At 50.1% G+C, this 23,698-nt stretch overlaps 1 protein-coding gene across 1 annotated transcript; it reads left to right on the top strand.

Moving 5' to 3' along the window:
• The first annotated feature begins 9,925 nt into the window (after positions 1 to 9,925).
• LOC306761618 (uncharacterized protein) lies at positions 9,926 to 23,409 on the top strand. Its single transcript, XM_079247867.1, has 3 exons — positions 9,926 to 10,000; positions 22,722 to 22,960; positions 23,056 to 23,409. Exons 1-3 carry the CDS (start codon positions 9,949 to 9,951, stop codon positions 23,200 to 23,202), a joined length of 438 nt encoding a protein of 145 aa, XP_079103993.1. The 5' UTR covers positions 9,926 to 9,948; the 3' UTR covers positions 23,203 to 23,409.
• The last annotated feature ends 289 nt before the right edge of the window (positions 23,410 to 23,698 follow it).

The raw sequence follows: 23,698 nt of genomic DNA, 5'->3' as shown, positions 1-23,698 counted from the left end.
GTGTGTAACCTCTGGAGGACGGTGTGTAACCTCTGGAGGATGGTGTGTAACCTCTGGAGGACGGTGTGTAGCCTCTGGAGGACGGTGTGTAACCTCTGGAGGACGGTGTGTAGCCTCTGGAGGACGGTGTGTAACCTCTGGAGGATGGTGTGTAACCTCTGGAGGACGGTGTGTAACCTCTGGAGGACGGTGTGTAGCCTCTGGAGGACGGTGTGTAGCCTCTGGAGGACGGTGTGTAACCTCTGGAGGACGGTGTGTAACCTCTGGAGGATGGTGTGTAACCTCTGGAGGATGGTGTGTAGCCTCTGGAGGACGGTGTGTAACCTCTGGAGGACGGTGTGTAGCCTCTGGAGGACGGTGTGTAACCTCTGGAGGACGGTGTGTAGCCTCTGGAGGATGGTGTGTAACCTCTGGAGGACGGTGTGTAACCTCTGGAGGATGGTGTGTAGCCTCTGGAGGACGGTGTGTAGCCTCTGGAGGACGGTGTGTAACCTCTGGAGGACGGTGTGTAACCTCTGGAGGACGGTGTGTAACCTCTGGAGGACGGTGTGTAGCCTCTGGAGGACGGTGTGTAACCTCTGGAGGACGGTGTGTAGCCTCTGGAGGATGGTGTGTAACCTCTGGAGGACGGTGTGTATCCTCTGGAGGACGGTGTGTAACCTCTGGAGGATGGTGTGTAACCTCTGGAGGACGGTGTGTAGCCTCTGGAGGACGGTGTGTAGCCTCTGGAGGATGGTGTGTAACCTCTGGAGGATGGTGTGTAACCTCTGGAGGACGGTGTGTAACCTCTGGAGGACGGTGTGTAACCTCTGGAGGACGGTGTGTAGCCTCTGGAGGACGGTGTGTAACCTCTGGAGGACGGTGTGTAACCTCTGGAGGACGGTGTGTAACCTCTGGAGGACGGTGTGTAGCCTCTGGAGGATGGTGTGTAGCCTCTGGAGGACGGTGTGTAGCCTCTGGAGGACGGTGTGTAACCTCTGGAGGACGGTGTGTAACCTCTGGAGGATGGTGTGTAACCTCTGGAGGACGGTGTGTAACCTCTGGAGGACGGTGTGTAACCTCTGGAGGACGGTGTGTAACCTCTGGAGGACGGTGTGTAGCCTCTGGAGGATGGTGTGTAGCCTCTGGAGGACGGTGTGTAGCCTCTGGAGGACGGTGTGTAACCTCTGGAGGACGGTGTGTAACCTCTGGAGGACGGTGTGTAGCCTCTGGAGGATGGTGTGTAGCCTCTGGAGGACGGTGTGTAGCCTCTGGAGGACGGTGTGTAACCTCTGGAGGACGGTGTGTAACCTCTGGAGGATGGTGTGTAACCTCTGGAGGACGGTGTGTAACCTCTGGAGGACGGTGTGTAACCTCTGGAGGACGGTGTGTAGCCTCTGGAGGACGGTGTGTAACCTCTGGATGACGGTGTGTAACCTCTGGAGGACGGTGTGTAACCTCTGGAGGACGGTGTGTAACCTCTGGAGGACGGTGTGTAACCTCTGGAGGACGGTGTGTAGCCTCTGGAGGACGGTGTGTAACCTCTGGAGGACGGTGTGTAGCCTCTGGAGGACGGTGTGTAACCTCTGGAGGACGGTGTGTAGCCTCTGGAGGACGGTGTGTAACCTCTGGAGGACGGTGTGTAGCCTCTGGAGGACGGTGTGTAGCCTCTGGAGGACGGTGTGTAACCTCTGGAGGACGGTGTGTAACCTCTGGAGGACGGTGTGTAACCTCTGGAGGACGGTGTGTAGCCTCTGGAGGACGGTGTGTAACCTCTGGAGGACGGTGTGTAGCCTCTGGAGGACGGTGTGTAACCTCTGGAGGATGGTGTGTAGCCTCTGGAGGACGGTGTGTAACCTCTGGAGGACGGTGTGTAGCCTCTGGAGGACGGTGTGTAACCTCTGGAGGATGGTGTGTAGCCTCTGGAGGACGGTGTGTAACCTCTGGAGGACGGTGTGTAGCCTCTGGAGGACGGTGTGTAGCCTCTGGAGGACGGCGTGTAACCTCTGGAGGACGGTGTGTAGCCTCTGGAGGACGGTGTGTAACCTCTGGAGGACGGCGTGTAACCTCTGGAGGACGGTGTGTAGCCTCTGGAGGACGGTGTGTAACCTCTGGAGGACGGTGTGTAACCTCTGGAGGACGGTGTGTAGCCTCTGGAGGACGGTGTGTAACGTCTGGAGGACGGTGTGTAGCCTCTGGAGGACGGTGTGTAGCCTCTGGAGGACGGTGTGTAACCTCTGGAGGACGGTGTGTAACCTCTGGAGGACGGTGTGTAGCCTCTGGAGGACGGTGTGTAACCTCTGGAGGATGGTGTGTAACCTCTGGAGGACGGTGTGTAGCCTCTGGAGGACGGTGTGTAACCTCTGGAGGACGGTGTGTAACCTCTGGAGGACGGTGTGTAACCTCTGGAGGACGGTGTGTAGCCTCTGGAGGACGGTGTGTAGCCTCTGGAGGACGGTGTGTAGCCTCTGGAGGACGGTGTGTAGCCTCTGGAGGACGGTGTGTAACCTCTGGAGGACGGTGTGTAACCTCTGGAGGACGGTGTGTAGCCTCTGGAGGACGGTGTGTAGCCTCTGGAGGACGGTGTGTAACCTCTGGAGGATGGTGTGTAGCCTCTGGAGGACGGTGTGTAGCCTCTGGAGGACGGTGTGTAACCTCTGGAGGACGGTGTGTAACCTCTGGAGGACGGTGTGTAACCTCTGGAGGACGGTGTGTAGCCTCTGGAGGACGGTGTGTAGCCTCTGGAGGACGGTGTGTAGCCTCTGGAGGACGGTGTGTAACCTCTGGAGGACGGTGTGTAACCTCTGGAGGACGGTGTGTAGCCTCTGGAGGACGGTGTGTAGCCTCTGGAGGACGGTGTGTAACCTCTGGAGGACGGTGTGTAACCTCTGGAGGACGGTGTGTAGCCTCTGGAGGACGGTGTGTAGCCTCTGGAGGACGGTGTGTAGCCTCTGGAGGACGGTGTGTAACCTCTGGAGGATGGTGTGTAGCCTCTGGAGGACGGTGTGTAGCCTCTGGAGGACGGTGTGTAACCTCTGGAGGACGGTGTGTAACCTCTGGAGGACGGTGTGTAGCCTCTGGAGGACGGTGTGTAACCTCTGGAGGACGGTGTGTAGCCTCTGGAGGACGGTGTGTAACCTCTGGAGGACGGTGTGTAGCCTCTGGAGGACGGTGTGTAACGTCTGGAGGACGGTGTGTAGCCTCTGGATGACGGTGTGTAGCCTCTGGAGGACGGTGTGTAACCTCTGGAGGACGGTGTGTAACCTCTGGAGGACGGTGTGTAACCTCTGGAGGACGGTGTGTAACCTCTGGAGGACGGTGTGTAGCCTCTGGAGGACGGTGTGTAACCTCTGGAGGACGGTGTGTAACCTCTGGAGGACGGTGTGTAACCTCTGGAGGACGGTGTGTAACCTCTGGAGGACGGTGTGGAGCCTCTGGAGGATGGTGTGTAGCCTCTGGAGGACGGTGTGTAACCTCTGGAGGACGGTGTGGAGCCTCTGGAGGACGGTGTGGAGCCTCTGGAGGACGGTGTGTAGCCTCTGGAGGACGGTGTGTAACCTCTGGAGGACGGTGTGTAACCTCTGGAGGACGGTGTGGAGCCTCTGGAGGACGGTGTGGAGCCTCTGGAGGACGGTGTGTAGCCTCTGGAGGACGGTGTGTAGCCTCTGGAGGACGGTGTGGAGCCTCTGGAGGACGGTGTGTAACCTCTGGAGGACGGTGTGTAACCTCTGGAGGACGGTGTGGAGCCTCTGGAGGACGGTGTGTAACCTCTGGAGGACGGTGTGGAGCCTCTGGAGGACGGTGTGTAACCTCTGGAGGACGGTGTGTAACCTCTGGAGGACGGTGTGTAACCTCTGGAGGACGGTGTGTAGCCTCTGGAGGACGGTGTGTAACCTCTGGAGGACGGTGTGTAACCTCTGGAGGACGGTGTGTAACCTCTGGAGGACGGTGTGTAGCCTCTGGAGGACGGTGTGTAACCTCTGGAGGACGGTGTGTAGCCTCTGGAGGACGGTGTGTAACCTCTGGAGGACGGTGTGTAACCTCTGGAGGACGGTGTGTAGCCTCTGGAGGACGGTGTGTAACCTCTGGAGGACGGTGTGTAACCTCTGGAGGACGGTGTGTAACCTCTGGAGGACGGTGTGTAGCCTCTGGAGGACGGTGTGTAGCCTCTGGAGGACGGTGTGTAGCCTCTGGAGGACGGTGTGTAACCTCTGGAGGACGGTGTGTAACCTCTGGAGGACGGTGTGGAGCCTCTGGAGGACGGTGTGGAGCCTCTGGAGGACGGTGTGTAGCCTCTGGAGGACGGTGTGTAACCTCTGGAGGACGGTGTGTAGCCTCTGGAGGACGGTGTGTAGCCTCTGGAGGACGGTGTGGAGCCTCTGGAGGACGGTGTGTAACCTCTGGAGGACGGTGTGTAGCCTCTGGAGGACGGTGTGTAGCCTCTGGAGGACGGTGTGTAACCTCTGGAGGACGGTGTGTAACCTCTGGAGGACGGTGTGTAACCTCTGGAGGACGGTGTGTAGCCTCTGGAGGACGGTGTGTAACCTCTGGAGGACGGTGTGTAGCCTCTGGAGGACGGTGTGTAGCCTCTGGAGGATGGTGTGTAACCTCTGGAGGACGGTGTGTAACGTCTGGAGGACGGTGTGTAGCCTCTGGAGGACGGTGTGTAACCTCTGGAGGACGGTGTGTAACCTCTGGAGGACGGTGTGTAGCCTCTGGAGGACGGTGTGTAGCCTCTGGAGGATGGTGTGTAACCTCTGGAGGACGGTGTGTAACCTCTGGAGGACGGTGTGTAACCTCTGGAGGACGGTGTGTAACCTCTGGAGGACGGTGTGTAACGTCTGGAGGACGGTGTGTAACCTCTGGAGGACGGTGTGTAACGTCTGGAGGACGGTGTGTAGCCTCTGGAGGACGGTGTGTAACGTCTGGAGGACGGTGTGTAGCCTCTGGAGGACGGTGTGTATCCTCTGGAGGATGGTGTGTAACGTCTGGAGGACGGTGTGTAACCTCTGGAGGACGGTGTGTAGCCTCTGGAGGACGGTGTGTAACGTCTGGAGGACGGTGTGTAGCCTCTGGAGGACGGTGTGTAACCTCTGGAGGACGGTGTGTAGCCTCTGGAGGACGGTGTGTATCCTCTGGAGGATGGTGTGTATCCTCTGGAGGATGGTGTGTAACCTCTGGAGGACGGTGTGTAGCCTCTGGAGGACGGTGTGTAACCTCTGGAGGACGGTGTGTAACCTCTGGAGGACGGTGTGTAGCCTCTGGAGGACGGTGTGTAACCTCTGGAGGACGGTGTGTAGCCTCTGGAGGACGGTGTGTAACCTCTGGAGGACGGTGTGTAACCTCTGGAGGACGGTGTGTAACCTCTGGAGGACGGTGTGTAGCCTCTGGAGGACGGTGTGTAGCCTCTGGAGGATGGTGTGTAACCTCTGGAGGACGGTGTGTAACCTCTGGAGGACGGTGTGTATCCTCTGGAGGACGGTGTGTAACCTCTGGAGGACGGTGTGTAACCTCTGGAGGACGGTGTGTAACCTCTGGAGGACGGTGTGTAACCTCTGGAGGATGGTGTGTAACCTCTGGAGGACGGTGTGTAACCTCTGGAGGACGGTGTGTAGCCTCTGGAGGACGGTGTGTAGCCTCTGGAGGACGGTGTGTAGCCTCTGGAGGACGGTGTGTAACCTCTGGAGGACGGTGTGTAACCTCTGGAGGACGGTGTGTAACCTCTGGAGGACGGTGTGTAACCTCTGGAGGACGGTGTGTAGCCTCTGGAGGACGGTGTGTAACCTCTGGAGGACGGTGTGTAACCTCTGGAGGACGGTGTGTAACCTCTGGAGGACGGTGTGTAGCCTCTGGAGGACGGTGTGTAACCTCTGGAGGACGGTGTGTAACCTCTGGAGGACGGTGTGTAACCTCTGGAGGACGGTGTGTAGCCTCTGGAGGACGGTGTGTAGCCTCTGGAGGACGGTGTGTAACCTCTGGAGGACGGTGTGTAACCTCTGGAGGACGGTGTGTAACCTCTGGAGGACGGTGTGGAGCCTCTGGAGGACGGTGTGTAACCTCTGGAGGACGGTGTGGAGCCTCTGGAGGACGGTGTGTAACCTCTGGAGGACGGTGTGTAACCTCTGGAGGACGGTGTGTAACCTCTGGAGGACGGTGTGTAACCTCTGGAGGACGGTGTGTAGCCTCTGGAGGACGGTGTGTAACCTCTGGAGGACGGTGTGTAGCCTCTGGAGGACGGTGTGTAGCCTCTGGAGGACGGTGTGTAGCCTCTGGAGGACGGTGTGTAGCCTCTGGAGGACGGTGTGTAACCTCTGGAGGACGGTGTGTAACCTCTGGAGGACGGTGTGTAACCTCTGGAGGACGGTGTGTAACCTCTGGAGGACGGTGTGTAGCCTCTGGAGGACGGTGTGTAACCTCTGGAGGACGGTGTGTAACCTCTGGAGGACGGTGTGTAACCTCTGGAGGACGGTGTGGAGCCTCTGGAGGACGGTGTGTAACCTCTGGAGGACGGTGTGGAGCCTCTGGAGGACGGTGTGTAACCTCTGGAGGACGGTGTGTAACCTCTGGAGGACGGTGTGTAACCTCTGGAGGACGGTGTGTAACCTCTGGAGGACGGTGTGTAGCCTCTGGAGGACGGTGTGTAACCTCTGGAGGACGGTGTGTAGCCTCTGGAGGACGGTGTGTAACCTCTGGAGGACGGTGTGTAGCCTCTGGAGGACGGTGTGTAACCTCTGGAGGACGGTGTGTAGCCTCTGGAGGACGGTGTGTAGCCTCTGGAGGACGGTGTGTAGCTTCTGGAGGACGGTGTGTAACCTCTGGAGGACGGTGTGTAGCCTCTGGAGGACGGTGTGTAACCTCTGGAGGACATGGTGTCCGCGGAGGCATTCTGGATGTTAATGAACTCGAAGAACCGCTCCTGTATTTTGCTGCCAGCTATGTAGCGCAGTACAAACACCAGCTGACAGTGGGTGGAAATGTCAGTCGTTTCATCGGCTTGAATGGCAACAAAATCTGCGTTCTTCACTTCCTCCATGATGTAACTCCTCACCACGGACAACATGCAGCCCAGCAGCTCCTTCTGGACCGTCTTCCATGTCCCTTTAAACACAGTCGCCGTCTTCAGGTGCTCCTCAAGCACGTTATCCAGGGAGGCAACGAAGTCTACCAGCCCCAGAAAAACCCTGGGGTTTTCAGACGAGTCTGTCTCGTCATGTCCAGGCAAGGCCAACCCAAAGGCGCCATAAAACTTAACACAGTCAATTATTTTGGATAAAACATGTCTGTTTTTATCCACGTCCTCATTGTGTTTCCTCACCGCCAGCCTGTGACCGTAGCTATGTTCTGCCTTCCCAACATGGCTAGTTTCACAGAGTTATCCATGTGTTCTCTGGTATTTTCCTGTTTTTTAATTTTCTCAGACAGATGCTTCACATCCCTCACTCCCGTAACGGTCCAGGCGGGATCTGTCCCAGACGTTTTAAAAAGCAAACATGGGAAACAAAATAAGGCGTTAGCATAGCTGCATCCAGCTAGCCAAGCCTTTCTGGTGACCAGTTACGGGAGAATCCTCTCACATAGTTTAAGGTTTTCCCTTCTTGCTTGCCGGCTGTCTGATGGTGAGGTCAGGTTGATCCGGTCCCAGCTCTTTTATCTGAATCTTCTCCATCAAAGTTCTGCTCTCAAATGGGTTTTGAAGGAGAGATCTGACAGAGTTAATGCCAGTTCCTACAGCAATCGTGTGAAAAATGGCGTCTGTAGAGTGTCGTCCAACTGCATAAATTCAGGCTTGGGGCAATAAAATTGTCGCCCTTCAGGGAACTATTTGGACCACGCTGACAGGCTAAATTCGCCGGCAATATGATTATGCTATTGGCTAATGTGCTGCAAAGCCCCACCTCCTCAGGGCGATTTTTCGATCACCCCAAAGCTGGACCTGACGCATATAGACAGTAGACATGCAGTAAAAACACATTTAAAATAAAAGTTTTTCTGTTAAAAAAAAATATCAATTTACACCAATTTATCACTGTGTCACTGGGTATATCCATTATGTAAATACAAAAATTTAATGTTTGATGTTTTTGCAAAACTCTTATGAACAATGCTTCCTGCTGGGAGCTGCCTGGGAGGGCGGCGCCCTAGCGCCCTCTATTGGCCAGCCGCCCCTCCACGTCCCTAGAGCCAGCTTCTGCAGCCGGGGATCGGACCGCCAGGGGTCCCCGCCTCTTGCTGCCGCCCAGCTCACATTGCACCCGACCCCTACGGCTCCTCCCGCAGATGGTGAGCCCACGGGAGGTGGGGCCCATGTAACCCTTTCGGTTTTCCCAACTGGGCCCCATGGGCAAAGGCCCGGCCACCAGACGCTCGCTCTTTTGCCCCACCTCAGGCCTGGCTCCAGACGGGGGCCCTGTTGACCACGTCCAGGCAAGGGAACATGTATGCCCATGGTTGTAGTCTATCATATCATAGGGGTCGATCAGCCATGCTTAGTCTGGTTCCTCCCCTAGACACCTGTTTGCCATGGTGACCCTACCAGGGGCATAAAGCCCCCGACAACATAGCTGCTAGGATCTTCTGGACACACAAACCCCTCCACCACGATAAGGTGACGGCTCAGGGAGGGGCCGTCCTTACTATACTAATTCCTAGGATTACTTTACTCATTCCTAGGATTACTATACTCATTACTAGGATTAATTCAATTCAATTCAACTTTATTTATATAGCGTCAAATCACGGCAATGCCATCTCAAGACGCTTTACAGACAGAGGGGAAAACATAATGAAGGCCAATTCATAACAGCCTATATAAGGAAACCAACAGATTGAGTTGAGTCCAACTCAATCTCCCATCCTGAGCAAGCACACTGGCGACAGTGGGAAGGAAAAAACTCCCTTTTAACAGGAAGGAAACCTCCGGCAGAACCCGGCTCAGGACAGGCAGCCATCTGCCTCTGCTGTGTGGGGGGAAGAGGACAGAAAGACAACAGACAACAGGAACTGCTACTCCCGGCCAGGGAGACCTGCTGAGACAGGAGACATACATGTTAATGATGCAACACTGTTATGGGGGGGGAATAAAAGGGAGAGATAAAGAGAAAAAGAAAGAAGCTCAGTGTATCAGGAAATGTCCCTCAGCAGTCTAAACCTATAGCAGCATAACTAAGGGATGCTAACCATCCCTAGCTATAGGACTTATCAAAAAGATAAGTCTTCAGCCTAGTCTTAAAGGTGGGGAGGGTGTCTGCTTCCCTAACACTAACTGGGAGCTTATTCCATAAGAGAGGGGCCTGATAACCAAAGGCTCTGCCTCCTGCTCGGCTCTTTGAGACTCTAGGAACCACAAGTAAGCCTGCAGTCTGCGAACGAAGTACTCTGCTTGGTATATAAGGAACAATGAGGTCTTTGATATATAGTGGTGCCTGGTTGTGGAGGGCTTTATATGTAAGGAGAAGGATTTTAAATTCTATTCTAGATTCAACAGGCAGCCAATGAAGAGAGGCTAAAACTGGAGAAATATGATCTCTCCTGCTGATTACTTTACTAATTCCTAGGATTACTTTACTCGTTACTAGTATTATTTTACTCCTTTCTTTCCTTTGGGACAAACTATGATATCATTTTGCTTTTAAAGTTCTATTGTTCTTCTGGGAAAGTTCCTGTTCCTGCAGTACATCTGTACGTGCGTGTCTGACTAGAACCAGTCTGGATTAAATACGGCTGAGCTGGTTACTGGAACAACTGGTAAACTAACTGGCAGATGGAACTGGTTTGACTGACTGGCTACTGTGAGTCTCTTCATTTACAAGTGACCTAATATGATTCCATCCTGGTTTCGGACCTGTGACATGTTGCCATGGTGAGGAGGAGGAGGAAGAGGAGGAGCTGGATTCACGCAGTTTCAGGAGGAAGTTTGTCCTTCAGTCAGATTCAGCGCAACTTCAGTCTGAACAAGACAGAGAGAGAGAGATGTGGCTTCATTCTCTGCTGCTGTCGCTCGCCCTCATCTGCTCTGCTGCAGGTAAGAAAACAGCAGCTTGATCTTGGTTTATATTGCTTATGATGCATATTGAATGTATCCATGTGTGAATGAGAACATACAGAAACAGCAGCTCGAGAAGTTTTATCAATCTGTCAATAAAAACATTTAATAAATCACATTAATAAAATTAAACCACATAAATAAATTAACCCAAAATATATTTTGTGGCTGAACAGCTAACTACATTTTTGGAAGAAAATGATTTCTACAACAAATTTCAGTCAGGTTTCCGCAAAAAGCACTCCACTGAAACTGCCTTACTGAGAGTTTCAAATGATGTGAAGATGACTCTGGTCGCCACACAGTTTTGGTTTTACTAGATTTAACGTCTGCCTTTGACACAGTAGACCATGACTTATTGATTTTCACTGACTTAAATAAGACGACTCTAAATAAGCTTCAAATTGTGCAGAACTCTGCTGCCAGACTTTTGACAGGTGCAGCCAGAACAGCCCACATCACCCCTGTTTTGACACGTCTTCATTGGCTTCCTGTTAAATTTCGCATAGATTTTAAAACTTTAGTGTTGACCTTTGGGGCGTTACATGGTCAGGCCCCTCAGTACATCACCGACTTACTATGTCCATACTCTTCTGGACGCTCTCTTCGGTCTTCTGGCCAGAACCTCCTGAAGGTTCCAAAAACTGGTTTTAAAACTGGTGGTGACTTGTCTTTCCAGTCTGTTGCTCCCAGACTCTGGAATGAGCTGCCTCTGTCCCTTCGTCTGCTTGACTCTGTGGACTCTTTTAAAATGCAGCTAAAGACTCTGCTGTTTAGAAGAGCTTTTGGTTGATTCTTGGATGATTTTAATTCTGTTTCTTTTTTGTTGCTGATTGTGTTATTGTACCCATTTTTATGTACAGCACTTTGTGATTTCTATCTGTGAAAAGCGCTTTATAAATAAACTTTACTTACTTGCTTATTTACTTTTGTCCTTTCATATTTATTCCTGTAGGAACAACAACAAGAGTTGGTTGGTTGACAAGTTATTTATATCATCCATAAAACCTTTGCCTGGTTATTAATCATTTCATTTTGGTTGTTATTGAAGGTCTTATTTTAATATAAAATATGTTTCAGATCATAAAAAACTATTTTAAGGTCAGTTTTTAGCAGCTTTAAGGGGAAGAAGAACAGGATGAAGCTTCCTTCATATTTAATGAGCTCGTCCACCAGTCAGTAAGTAAACCTGAAGGTACCAATCAGCTCGGAGGTCTCCTCAGTAATGGACCAGTCATGTAACTTCCTTAAGACTAGTTTTCACTTCAACATGTAGTTTAGTTTAGTTTGTCAGTTTCCTGATGTTTCCTGCTGGTTTAACTAAGGACAATCTGGATCGATGTGGGTCTGTAGAACCGAACCCTGTAAACCCAAGTTAGCTTTCCATGAGGAAAACATGTGACGTGATAAAATCTTTGTAAATCCAAGGTGATGGGTCTCATGATGTGTTCATGTTCACCTCACTGAGATGAAGGGATGTCCCTGAACGCAGCAGGAAGTTGGTGTGGACGCGGTAGAGGTCCACGTGGACCTCCGGTCTCCACGTGGACCTCTGGTCTCCACGTGTAGACCAGGGGTCCACGTGGAGACCGGAGGTCCACGTGGAGACCGGAGGTCCACGTGTAGACCGGAGGTCCACGTGGAGACCAGGGGTCCACGTGGAGACCAGAGGTCCACGTGGAGACCAGAGGTCCACGTGGACCCCTGGTCTACACGTGGAGACCGGAGGTCCACGTGGACCTCTGGTCTACACGTGGAGACCGGAGGTCCACGTGGACCTCCGGTCTCCACGTGGACCTCCGGTCTCCACGTGGACCCCTGGTCTACACGTGGAGACCAGGGGTCCACGTGGAGACCGGAGGTCCACGTGGACTTGACGTTCCGGTTATTGGGGGTGTTTTTATTGGATCAGGACCTGGTGGGGTCCGTTTGTCTGGTACAAGAGCGTCTGCAGCAGGTTGAATCCAGTTTGTGTCACCAGGAAGCAATGATTCCCATGATTGGTCTTCAGCTGGCTCTGCAACGTGTTTCAGAACATCCTGGGTCCGACTGTCAACAGGATGCCCGGCTGAGGCTGGTCCTGTTGGGTAACTTTGGAGTTTCAACCATCAGGAGAACTAAGGAAGTGAAGCTGATCACATGACCAGTGGACACACCTGCCTCACCAGGATCTGACTGGGCCTAGTTCTGGAGGCCCATAACCAACTTCAAACATCTGCACTGTTTGGTCACTGAGCCCGAACTCCGTACTGGAAACACACTCTAGTTCTGGACACAGAGAATCACTGATTTGGACTTAGCTACAGCCAAGAACCGGTCCATTCGTTAAGTTCAGATAAACCATTGTCTTCTAAAGACAGAATTTTAGTCCAGGTTCTATTCTCCAGCTGGACCAGACCAGTAAAATGATAACATCATGACTATAAAGATGTAGATGATCAGGATGTTTATGTTTCTGATCCGTTTAGAAATTTATTATACGTTTATTACAACTTCCAGATCAGTCGATCTATAAAAGCCCCACACAGAAATCTGGACCCTCTGAGGGGCCGGTCTCGCCGCCAGAACCACATAAACTTCTATGAAGTATATTAGTAAACAACGACAAACACCATTGATTTGACAATATTGACATTTAGAATGTTTACGTCACATAACCTTCATTATAAATATCAGAACTACTTTCTTTACGACCTTGTTATTTTCACCCGACACATTCTGGAAGTAAACATGTCCCCGTGGTAACCAGTTCCTCCACCACTCCCACAGAGTCCTCGGCAAAGAAGAAGTAAGACGAGGAAGTGGGAAAAGAGCCCCTCACACACCCGCTGAATCCCTGCATGTGTGCGGTTTCTGGTAGAAAATGTGTTTCCTGACTCTGAGGTTTCATCACACTGACACCCCCCCCCACCGACCCGAAACCACCCAACTGAAGGACTTTCTCTGAAACACAAAACAGAGCCTTACTTGTAAACGAAGCAGAAACTGTCCAGTCTCATGAGGACGGATATGATCAATAACCTACAGGTTTACCTGTCCTGATCCGAACCGCACAAATATCCCAGCATGCACCTGGTGGGCTCTAAGGTCACAGGTGTTCGTGTGTGATCAATTCTGATCAACAGTCCCTGCAGCTTCACTTCCCCCCTTAAGGGTTATATAATACTGTCTCTGGTCTCGTTTGGACGTCCTCTGCTTGGTCTTCGGACTGACTTCTGGAAGATTCAGGTTAAATGATCAATAACTGTGATCAGGTTTTAGATCAAAGATACAAAAAAACAGAGACCATCGGCTGAACACCACCATCAATAAATCTGTTCTTGGTATAAATTCTTTATCTGTGGATGTCCACAGGAGACCAGTTCCAGTCTGGTTCTGGTACTTGTCTGTTTCCAGTCCGGTCCTGGTACTGGACCAGTTCCAGTCTGGTTCTGGTACCTGTCTGTTTCCAGTCCGGTCCTGGTACTGGACGAGTTCCAGTCTGGTTCTGGTACTTGTCTGTTTCCAGTCCGGTCCTGGTACTGGACCAGTTCCAGTCTGGTTCTGGTACCTGTCTGTTTCCAGTCCGGTCCTGGTACTGGACCAGTTCCAGTCTGGTTCTGGTACTTGTCTGTTTCCAGTCCGGTCCTGGTACTGGACCAGTTCCAGTCTGGTTCTGGTACTTGTCTGTTTCCAGTCCGGTCCTGGTACTGGACCAGTTCCAGTCTGGTTCTGGTACCTGTCTGTTTCCAGTCCGGTCCTGGTACTGGACCTGGTTCTGGTACCTGTCTGTTTCCAGTCCGGTCCTGGTGCTGGACCAGTTCCAGTCTGGTTCTGGTACCTGTCTGTTTCCAGTCCGGTCCTGGTACTGGACCAGTTCCAGTCTGGTTCTGGTACCTGTCTGTTTCCAGTCCGGTCCTGGTACTGGACCAGTTCCAGTCTGGTTCTGGTACCTGTCTGTTTCCAGTCCGGTCCTGGTACTGGACCAGTTCCAGTCTGGTTCTGGTACCTGTCTGTTTCCAGTCCGGTCCTGGTACTGGACCAGTTCCTGTCATGTCGACATATAAACTAAAGAACCAGTTTACACCGAACCTTTTCACAACAAAAACAGCAAAGACCAGACAGAAAAGATGCTTTTAGCAGCAATGAGGAGATTCCTAGTTAGTTGGAAATGTGCTGCATCTCATACTGGTGGCACAAACTGGACATAGAAAACAAAAGAAAAATTAGAATTGGTTATTTAACAACGTTTGCCTTCCTGCCTGAGTTTCAGTATAATATAACGTGTCAGTGTGTTTATGTTCTAATCAATCATCCAAAACGTTTGCTGTAGTTGTCCTGAAATCACAGTTTTAGATATGAAACAAGAAGTCAAACTTGGCCAAACTTGTAGGTCAGATCAGATCTGTCAAACTGGGAAGTACTGTGGTCATTCGCTATTCTGGGTTTCATAAAGAGGAACCAGTCAGTGTGGTAACTTCTCGGGTAGGACCACCCAAACTTACTGTATGAACTCTAATAATCTGGACCATCAGTAAAAAGCAATGATGGGATAAAGAATCCAGATGTGCACATATCTATAGATATGTTTTTCTGATTATTACCAATTTCACTTTTATGTATTGTAAAGACAAGAGCCTGTAAAGAACTTCCCTCAGTTCCACATCTGTTCCTGGTCTGGAAGAGAAAAAAGAAAAAAGATATTTTGCACAAACTCAAAAACGTATCATTAGAGATCCTAGATATCCTTAGAGATCTATTCAAAGACCATTAACTGATGATGTTCCTCAGGGATCTGTTCCAAGACCAGAACTGATGGTGTTCCTCAGGGATCTGTTCCAAGACCAGAACTGATGGTGTTCCTCAGGGATCTGTTCCAAGACCAGAACTGATGGTGTTCCTCAGGGATCTGTTCCAAGACCAGAACTGATGGTGTTCCTCAGGGATCTGTTCTAAGAGCAATAACTGATGATGTTCCTCAGGAATCTGTTCCAAGACCAGAACTGATGGTGTTCCTCAGGGATCTGTTCCAAGACCAGAACTGATGGTGTTCCTCAGGGATCTGTTCTAAGAGCAATAACTGATGATGTTCCTCAGGAATCTGTTCCAAGACCAGAACTGATGGTGTTCCTCAGGGATCTGTTCCAAGACCAGAACTGATGGTGTTCCTCAGGGATCTGTTCCAAGACCAATAACTGATGATGTTCCTCAGGAATCTGTTCCAAGACCAGAACTGATGGTGTTCCTCAGGGATCTGTTCCAAGACCAGAACTGATGGTGTTCCTCAGGGATCTGTTCTAAGACCAATAACTGATGATGTTCCTCAGGAATCTGTTCCAAGACCAGAACTAATGGTGTTCCTCAGGGATCTGTTCTAAGACCAATAACTGATGATGTTCCTCAGGAATCTGTTCCAAGACCAGAACTGATGGTGTTCCTCAGGGATCTGTTCCAAGACCAGAACTGATGGTGTTCCTCAGGGATCTGTTCTAAGACCAATAACTGATGATGTTCCTCAGGAATCTGTTCCAAGACCAGAACTAATGGTGTTCCTCAGGGATCTGTTCCAAGACCAGAACTGATGGTGTTCCTCAGGGATCTGTTCTAAGACCAATAACTGATGATGTTCCTCAGGAATCTGTTCCAAGACCAGAACTGATGGTGTTCCTCAGGGATCTGTTCCAAGACCAGAACTGATGGTGTTCCTCAGGGATCTGTTCTAAGACCAATAACTGATGATGTCCCTCAGGAATCTGTTCCAAGACCAGAACTAATGGTGTTCCTCAGGGATCTGTTCTAAGACCAATAACTGATGATGTTCCTCAGGAATCTGTTCCAAGACCAGAACTGATGGTGTTCCTCAGGGATCTGTTCCAAGACCAGAACTGATGGTGTTCCTCAGGGATCTGTTCCAAGACCAGAACTGATGGTGTTCCTCAGGGATCTGTTCCAAGACCAGAACTGATGGTGTTCCTCAGGGATCTGTTCTAAGACCAATAACTGATGATGTTTCTCAGGAATCTGTTCCAAGACCAGAACTGATGGTGTTCCTCAGGGATCTGTTCCAAGACCAGAACTGATGGTGTTCCTCAGGGATCTGTTCCAAGACCAGAACTGATGGTGTTCCTCAGGGATCTGTTCTAAGACCAGAACTGATGGTGTTCCTCAGGGATCTGTTCTAAGACCATTTAACTGATGGTTTTCCTCAGGAATCTGAGGAGCCTAATAGAACACAAACAGGTTTAGAAACAGTTTCTTTCTTTGTTCTGTGTTTTACTGATGACAAGTCCAGTCTGAAAGGGGGCATCATGTCAGTTTATGTTTTAGTTGTGCTCTACTGTGATTGGGTCTCAGCGTGCTTTCCAGGTGGTACAGGCCTGCACTGAGGCAGGTTCGGGAGAGATAAGATCTTGGTCTTCACAAGAGTTACGGCATACAGGAAGTCCTTGTGAATCTTCCATCTTCTTCCAACCAAAGCTGAGAAACCAGGAGGAGAGTTCCTGTCGGGGTCTGACATTATGAAATCCGTAGTCTTCTTGAGAACAATGAGAATCTGTTTTCAGCCTGAGAAAGGGTCCTTGTTATGGTGTTAGGCATTTGAAACTTGATAAAACATGTCAAGTCTCTATGCAGCTTCTTATTGTAAAGTAAGAGCGCTGCAGAGAGGAGAGGTGAATAGGGGTGAATTCTCTCCTACTAACTTCTTAAATATGCATTGAGTAAATTTCTTAAAATTGCAGCTCATGTTCTGATGTTTCCTGTAGCTAATTTATTTAATTTGTCACCTAATAAAGCTACATTTTCTTTAAGATAGCCAGAGTTACTCCACTTTTCTAAGGGGGAGACCCCAGTGATATGAATAATTATCGTCCGATTTCTAAAATTTGTGCAGTAGCTACGATCTTTGAAAAGATCATATTCCGTCAGTTATTCAATTATTTAAATGCATTCAATATCCTATCCCCTTTTCAGTCTGGCTTTCGTTTTGGTTTCTCAACCACCACTGCCCTCCTCAAATTCACAAATGACTTATTCACCTCGTTTGATCAAAACCAATATGTGGTATCAATATTTCTAGATTTGTCTAAAGCCTTTGATCTTGTGGATCATTATCTGCTTCTTGAAAACTTTATGCTATAGGTCTTGATACTAATGCAATTTTGTGGTTCAATTCCTATTTTCATTGCAGATCCTAATATGTTGTTTCTAATGGTGTACAGTCTGACAAATGTATAATTGAATAAGGTGTGCCTCAATGGTCCATTCTCGGCCCCCTTTTCTTCAGCGTATTTATTAATGATCTCCCATGTTATCTCAAACTGTTCTATAAATATTTATGCTGATGATACTGTTATTTACAACTCAAACTCTGATCTTTCTGTTGTAAAAAAAAAAACAAAAAAAAAAAAAACAGTTGCAACTTGACCTTTAATTTGGTCCAAAAATGGCTGCATGACAATCAATTAATTTTAAACATGAAAAAAATCTTGCTTTATACTCTTTGGTACTTTTCATAAATAAATAACTTTCCTGATCTTCAAATTATTTCAGTGAAGGATCCTTGATGCACAAAACTGATTCTATTTAGTATCTTGGCTCCTGGCTTGACTCTGAGCTCAGCTTCAAACCACACATTGATTACATAATCAAAAGAAAACATGCTACCTTAAGTCCTTTATATCGCTCTTCTATCTGCTTTACTTTAGACATTAGGAAAAGAGTAGTCACTCAACTAATTTTACCTTTTATTGATTATGCCGACACGATTTATCAAAACACATCTGATTCATATCTTAAACAGCTTAATGTTCTTTTTAACTCTCTTTGTAGATTTATTCTTAAAAGTCCATATCTAACTCATCATTGTGTCTTATTTGAAAAACTCAACTCATCTAAGACGGGAATTTCACTGGATTCTGTTCATCTTTAAATGTATTTATTTCTACCGTCCACACTACCTCAAGCAATTTTAATTCCAGTAACTTCATTCGCTCAGAAGCACTTCCTGTCTCACTCTGTCTGTCCCACGAATCTATAAAGATGTGGGGCGCAGGTCATTTCAGTGCAAAGCTCCTTCAGACTGGAACAAGTTACCCACATACTCAAGGTCCTGAACATCGTTTGGTTTATTTGAGTCACCTTTATCTGTTCATCTTAAAACTCCGTGTCAATGTTTCTAGTTCTATTACATTATTCTGTGCGAGATTGAATAACATACTCCTTTTTGAGGTATTTATTTATTTATTATTGTATTGATTTTTTGTTGTCATTGTTGTAATGCTGTTCATCTGTAATCCCTAAGAATGTCATTACTTTGTGCAGTGGTGAAACCAATGTAGGTAAACAAGAAAAAAAAACTAATTTATTTAAAAAAAAAAGAAGAAGAAGAAGAATGAGTAAACATAATTTATTCTCATATCTTTATATTATTGCCTTTTTCATGCAATTCTGTAACATGTTCAGTAATCACTGATTGTGACTTCCCTAGCTGTGTCATTTTTGTGTCTTACATCTGTACGTGGGCAGGAGTGTGGAGCGGTGTAGGAGTGAGCAAGTTTGTCTTGTCTTGTTTTGTCTGTATCTTAAATATTGTTTTGCGCATAATTTGTATAATTGTTGATTATAAGGTATTGTTTTATGTTTTTGGACCCCCTCGAAAACAAGATGGTACATCTCAAGGGGCATTCCATAAAGTAATACTGCTGTATAATCCTTTATATGGTAAATATAATATCACAAGAATTACTACTAAAAACCAAAGGTTTATAAAAGTTTACTACAGTTAACTGAACTATTGTATTACAAACAGCATAAAACATCTCTATGTTATCCTCTCCACTCTGCCATCCAAGGTCAACTACGAGGGGAGATTCCTCTCGCCTCCCCCCACAGCTGCCTAGAGAGGGAGGGGGGGTCCCGCTCTGACCACTGCTCCACAATCTACAAACATGAAATTATAAAGTTATAAAAGTAATAAAAGTTACTAAAAAGGGTTATAATCAAACTAATCAACTACTGCGTTACAAACACTGCTGTGATTGGGTCCCGGCGTGCCTCGCTGTGATTGGGTCCCGGCGTGCCTCGCTGTGATTGGGTCCCGGCGTGCCTCGCTGTGATTGGGTCTCGGCGTGCCTCGCTGTGATTGGGTCCCGGCGTGCCTCGCTGTGATTGGGTCTCGGCTTGCCTCGCTGTGATTGGGTCTCGGCGTGCCTCGCTGTGATTGGGTCCCGGCGTGCCTCGCTGTGATTGGGTCCCGGCGTGCCTCGCTGTGATTGGGTCTCGGCGTGCCTCGCTGTGATTGGGTCTCGGCGTGCCTCGCTGTGATTGGGTCTCGGCTTGCCTCGCTGTGATTGGGTCTCGGCGTGCCTCGCTGTGATTGGGTCCCGGCGTGCCTCGCTGTGATTGGGTCTCGGCTTGCCTCGCTGTGATTGGGTCCCGGCTTGCCTCGCTGTGATTGGGTCCCGGCGTGCCTCGCTGTGATTGGGTCCCGGCGTGCCTCGCTGTGATTGGGTCTCGGCGTGCCTCGCTGTGATTGGGTCCCGGCGTGCCTCGCTGTGATTGGGTCTCGGCTTGCCTCGCTGTGATTGGGTCTCGGCGTGCCTCGCTGTGATTGGGTCTCGGCGCGCCTCGCTGTGATTGGGTCCCGGCGCGCCTCGCTGTGATTGGGTCCCGGCGTGCCTCGCTGTGATTGGGTCTCGGCGTGCCTCGCTGTGATTGGGTCTCGGCTTGCCTCGCTGTGATTGGGTCTCGGCTTGCCTCGCTGTGATTGGGTCTCGGCTTGCCTCGCTGTGATTGGGTCCCGGCGTGCCTCGCTGTGATTGGGTCCCGGCGTGCCTCGCTGTGATTGGGTCTCGGCGTGCCTCGCTGTGATTGGGTCTCGGCGTGCCTCGCTGTGATTGGGTCTCGGCGTGCCTCGCTGTGATTGGGTCTCGGCGTGCCTCGCTGTGATTGGGTCTCGGCGTGCCTCGCTGTGATTGGGTCCCGGCGTGCCTCGCTGTGATTGGGTCCCGGCGTGCCTCGCTGTGATTGGGTCTCGGCTTGCCTCGCTGTGATTGGGTCCCGGCGTGCCTCGCTGTGATTGGGTCCCGGCGTGCCTCGCTGTGATTGGGTCCCGGCGTGCCTCGCTGTGATTGGGTCTCGGCTTGCCTCGCTGTGATTGGGTCCCGGCGTGCCTCGCTGTGATTGGGTCCCGGCGTGCCTCGCTGTGATTGGGTCCCGGCGTGCCTCGCTGTGATTGGGTCTCGGCTTGCCTCGCTGTGATTGGGTCCCGGCGTGCCTCGCTGTGATTGGGTCCCGGCGTGCCTCGCTGTGATTGGGTCCCGGCGTGCCTCGCTGTGATTGGGTCCCGGCGTGCCTCGCTGTGATTGGGTCCCGGCTTGCCTCACTGTGATTGGGTCCCGGCGTGCCTCGCTGTGATTGGGTCCATCATTCAAACTGTAAATTTTAGGAACTATTTATGTTCTTTCATGTCGCTGAGTCTCATTCTGATCCAACTCATTTTCTTCAAAAGAAATGTTTCATGTCTATTACAGGTTGACATTGTTCTTCTTCTGTGTCTGAGGGTTTTTGGGTTTTAATGTACACACACACACACACACACACACACACACACACACACACACACACACACACACACATACACACACACACACGCACACTACATCTGCATTTGTGAGGCGCTCCAGTTTCAGAGACGCAACATGGATTTTTCTACAAATTCCCACAGCTTCCTTTAACTTCCTTCCTGAGCAACAACAAAGCTGATTGGTCGAAGCCAACATCACTGTTTGGGCTCAGAACTTAATCTGATTGCGTTTCCCTGCACATGCTCAGTAGCAACAGAACTTTTTCTTCTCTGAGGTCCATCATTTGTGTGGTTTAGCAGTCTGAACTTTGTCTTAGATTCATCCAGTGATGCTAACACACACACTCACACACTGTGTTGGTAGTTTCACTTCCTTTTATTCATTTTTTGGCCGCGATTGTGAAATCTGATGATGACGGCATCCAACTGTCCTGTAGCTTCATGTCAGTCTCTGAAATAAGGGGAGGAATCAGGGCAGTGGGTGGGCGATGGGATGGGGGGATGGGGTGGGTGTATGTGGATAGGTGGAGTATGGGAAGGGGTATGTTGGGGGGGGTGGGGGGGGGTGCGATGTGTGTGTGTATGATGGAGTGTGTTTGTGTATAAGGAGTATGAGGCCAGATGGAAGGTGGCTAGAGGGTATGTCCTGTGTAGAGTGGAGTGTGTGATGGGGAGTGTGTGGCTGTATAGAGGGATGGGGTGGGAGGTGGTGTGGGCTGTAGAGGGGGGAGTGTATGAGTGGTGGGGTGGGGTGTGTGTAAAGGGGGTAGTGTGTGAATTGGGACTGAATAGGGGGTGCGTGATGAGGTGTATGAGGGTGTGTCAAGGGAGAGCGTGTGGGAGGGGATGTTATGGGGGGGTGTTGGGGGGGCAGGGGAGTGTGAGATGGAGATGAACATGACTCCAGTGTGTATAGGTGTATGGATATGTGTATATCGGCAGGTGTGTATGCATGCCTATTCATACAGGTTGTTGTCTCTCTCTCTCTCTCCGAAGTGTTTTTCTGTTTTCTCTTCTTTTTGATTCTGTCCCTCTTCTATCCTCTCCGGTCCGGTCCAGCAGTAAAAACTCTGCAATAGCAACAATTATTTAAAATAAATGGAAAATGAAATAAGAATCCAGAATATCAAGAGGAGTATTGTATCTATGAAGCTCCTGTGTTCAACAGATTACAGCATCCAGATCCTCATTCTGCTGCTTCAGTCCTGGACAAGACAACAAAGATCCGTATTGCTGTTTTCTGCTCTGTTCATATCGGATGTGGAGTGCTTTAGTAGATATAACCCTAGACCTCCATCCAATCAGTGAAGAATATAGAATATCCAGTGATTTAGTGTCAATAGTTTCCATGTATTTGTCCAAAGTGTTGTCTGTTCTATAAATAGCTCTTCGGCCAGTTCAAACCCGTACCTTCCCAGTTCATTTATTAACATATGTTGATCACAAGCTTTTTTCAGGTCTAAGAATACTCCGACTGCTTTCTAGTTATTAGTTTGATTGGTGCCAGAGATCCTGATCTGTCGGCTGTGACTTTCTTGAAGTAAATTATGTTTTGTTTTGTTTTGTTTTTTTATGAACGTATTTAATCTGTCTGCAAATGGTTTTTCCAGTATTTTGGAGAATTGTGGGAGTAAAGAAACTGGCCTGTAGTTGGCAGATTTAAACAACCATCTCCAGCAGAAGTCTCAGCCCGGTTCCTGAGCAACCTGCTCGCTTTGACATGTTGGGAAAAGGTAGCGGTCCAGGATCAGGTTTCGTCTCATCATTGAGCAGTTTTTCTGTTACTTGTAGTTTAACACATTACCATGGAAACGGAAACCAGTCCCCTGATGAGGACTGCTGTAATCAGGATGGATGAAGATCCACCTGCAGTCTGAAGGATGAAGGTCTGGTGGTCCTGAGATGACTCATCAGGCTGTTCTCGCACTTCCTCTTCATTTCCTCGTAATCAGCTTCGTAGACGTGGTCCGTTACAGAACCAGCCAACACCGGTTCTGCCTGGTCTGAAACCACAACACACGCCCGGATACTAGACTCTTCCTGACCTGGCTGAACCTGAAACTGGTCCTCTAACCCTCACAAAGTGAGCAATGCTGTGCGGATCCTGGAGTTCTGATTCGGTGGTCTCCACTGCAGGCGATCTCCATGACCATCCAGCCAAGGCCATGATGATGGGTGCTGCCCAGTCGCAGGACCAATCAGACATCCACCCTGCCGGTCCAAGCTCCACCCCCATACAGTCTCAATACCAGCAACAAGAGGAAGAATGGAGGACGAAGATCCTGAATCTGCTGACTCGGCTAGTCCACATCCAGGAGGAAGTAACCGTAAACCAGGCCCAGATGATCCAACAGCTCAGTATCCTGGGAGCTCAGGTGGGTCCAGTTTGTACCTCAGAGGGTTCAGGTTACTCATCTGTTGGTGATCTGAACTGGTTTGAACTCACCTGTCTCTGGTTCTGTGTCCACAGGGTTCCCAACAGATCCAGGATCTGCAGAACCTGGCTCGGCACCAGAGTCTGCTGGTTGAAAACCACCAAGCCTTGCTGCTGCAGACGTCGCGCATCGCCACCCAGCTGCAGAACATCAGCAAGAAACCCCCTGCTGCTGGCCAGTGAGGTTCTCTGACCTGCCCCCAACACCCAATCACGTCCTCTGACCTGCCCCCAACACCCAATCACGTCCTCTGACCTGCCCCCAACACCCAATCACGTCCTCTGACCTGCCCCCAACACCCAATCACGTACTCTGACCTGCCCCCAACACCCAATCACGTACTCTGACCTGCCCCCAACACCCAATCACGTCCTCTGACCTGCCCCCAACACCCAATCACGTACTCTGACCTGCCCCCAACACCCAATCACGTCCTCTGACCTGATCCCACCATCCAATCACGTCCTCTGACCTGCCCCCAACACCCAATCACGTCCTCTGACCTGCCCCCAACACCCAATCACGTCCTCTGACCTGCCCCCAACACCCAATCACGTCCTCTGACCTGCCCCCAACACCCAATCACGTCCTCTGACCTGATCCCACCATCCAATCACGTCCTCTGACCTGCCCCCAACACCCAATCACGTCCTCTGACCTGCCCCCAACACCCAATCA

The sequence above is a fragment of the Telmatherina bonti genome (genome assembly GCF_933228915.1).
Source record: "Telmatherina bonti genome assembly, chromosome: 10".
NCBI lineage: Eukaryota > Metazoa > Chordata > Actinopteri > Atheriniformes > Telmatherinidae > Telmatherina > Telmatherina bonti.
The sequence above is the reverse complement of the archived record's forward strand: the minus strand, read 5'-3'. Positions and strand labels throughout refer to the sequence as shown.

Coding starts and splice junctions, on each gene's coding strand:
- LOC306761618 (XM_079247867.1), top strand. CDS start 9,949: ATGTGGCTTCATTCTCTGCTGCTGTCGCTCGCCCTCATCTGCTCTGCT. Junction 10,001..22,721: donor CCTCATCTGCTCTGCTGCAG/GTAAGAAAACAG, acceptor TCTCCACTGCAG/GCGATCTCCATGACCATCCA. Junction 22,961..23,055: donor TCAGTATCCTGGGAGCTCAG/GTGGGTCCAGTT, acceptor CTGTGTCCACAG/GGTTCCCAACAGATCCAGGA.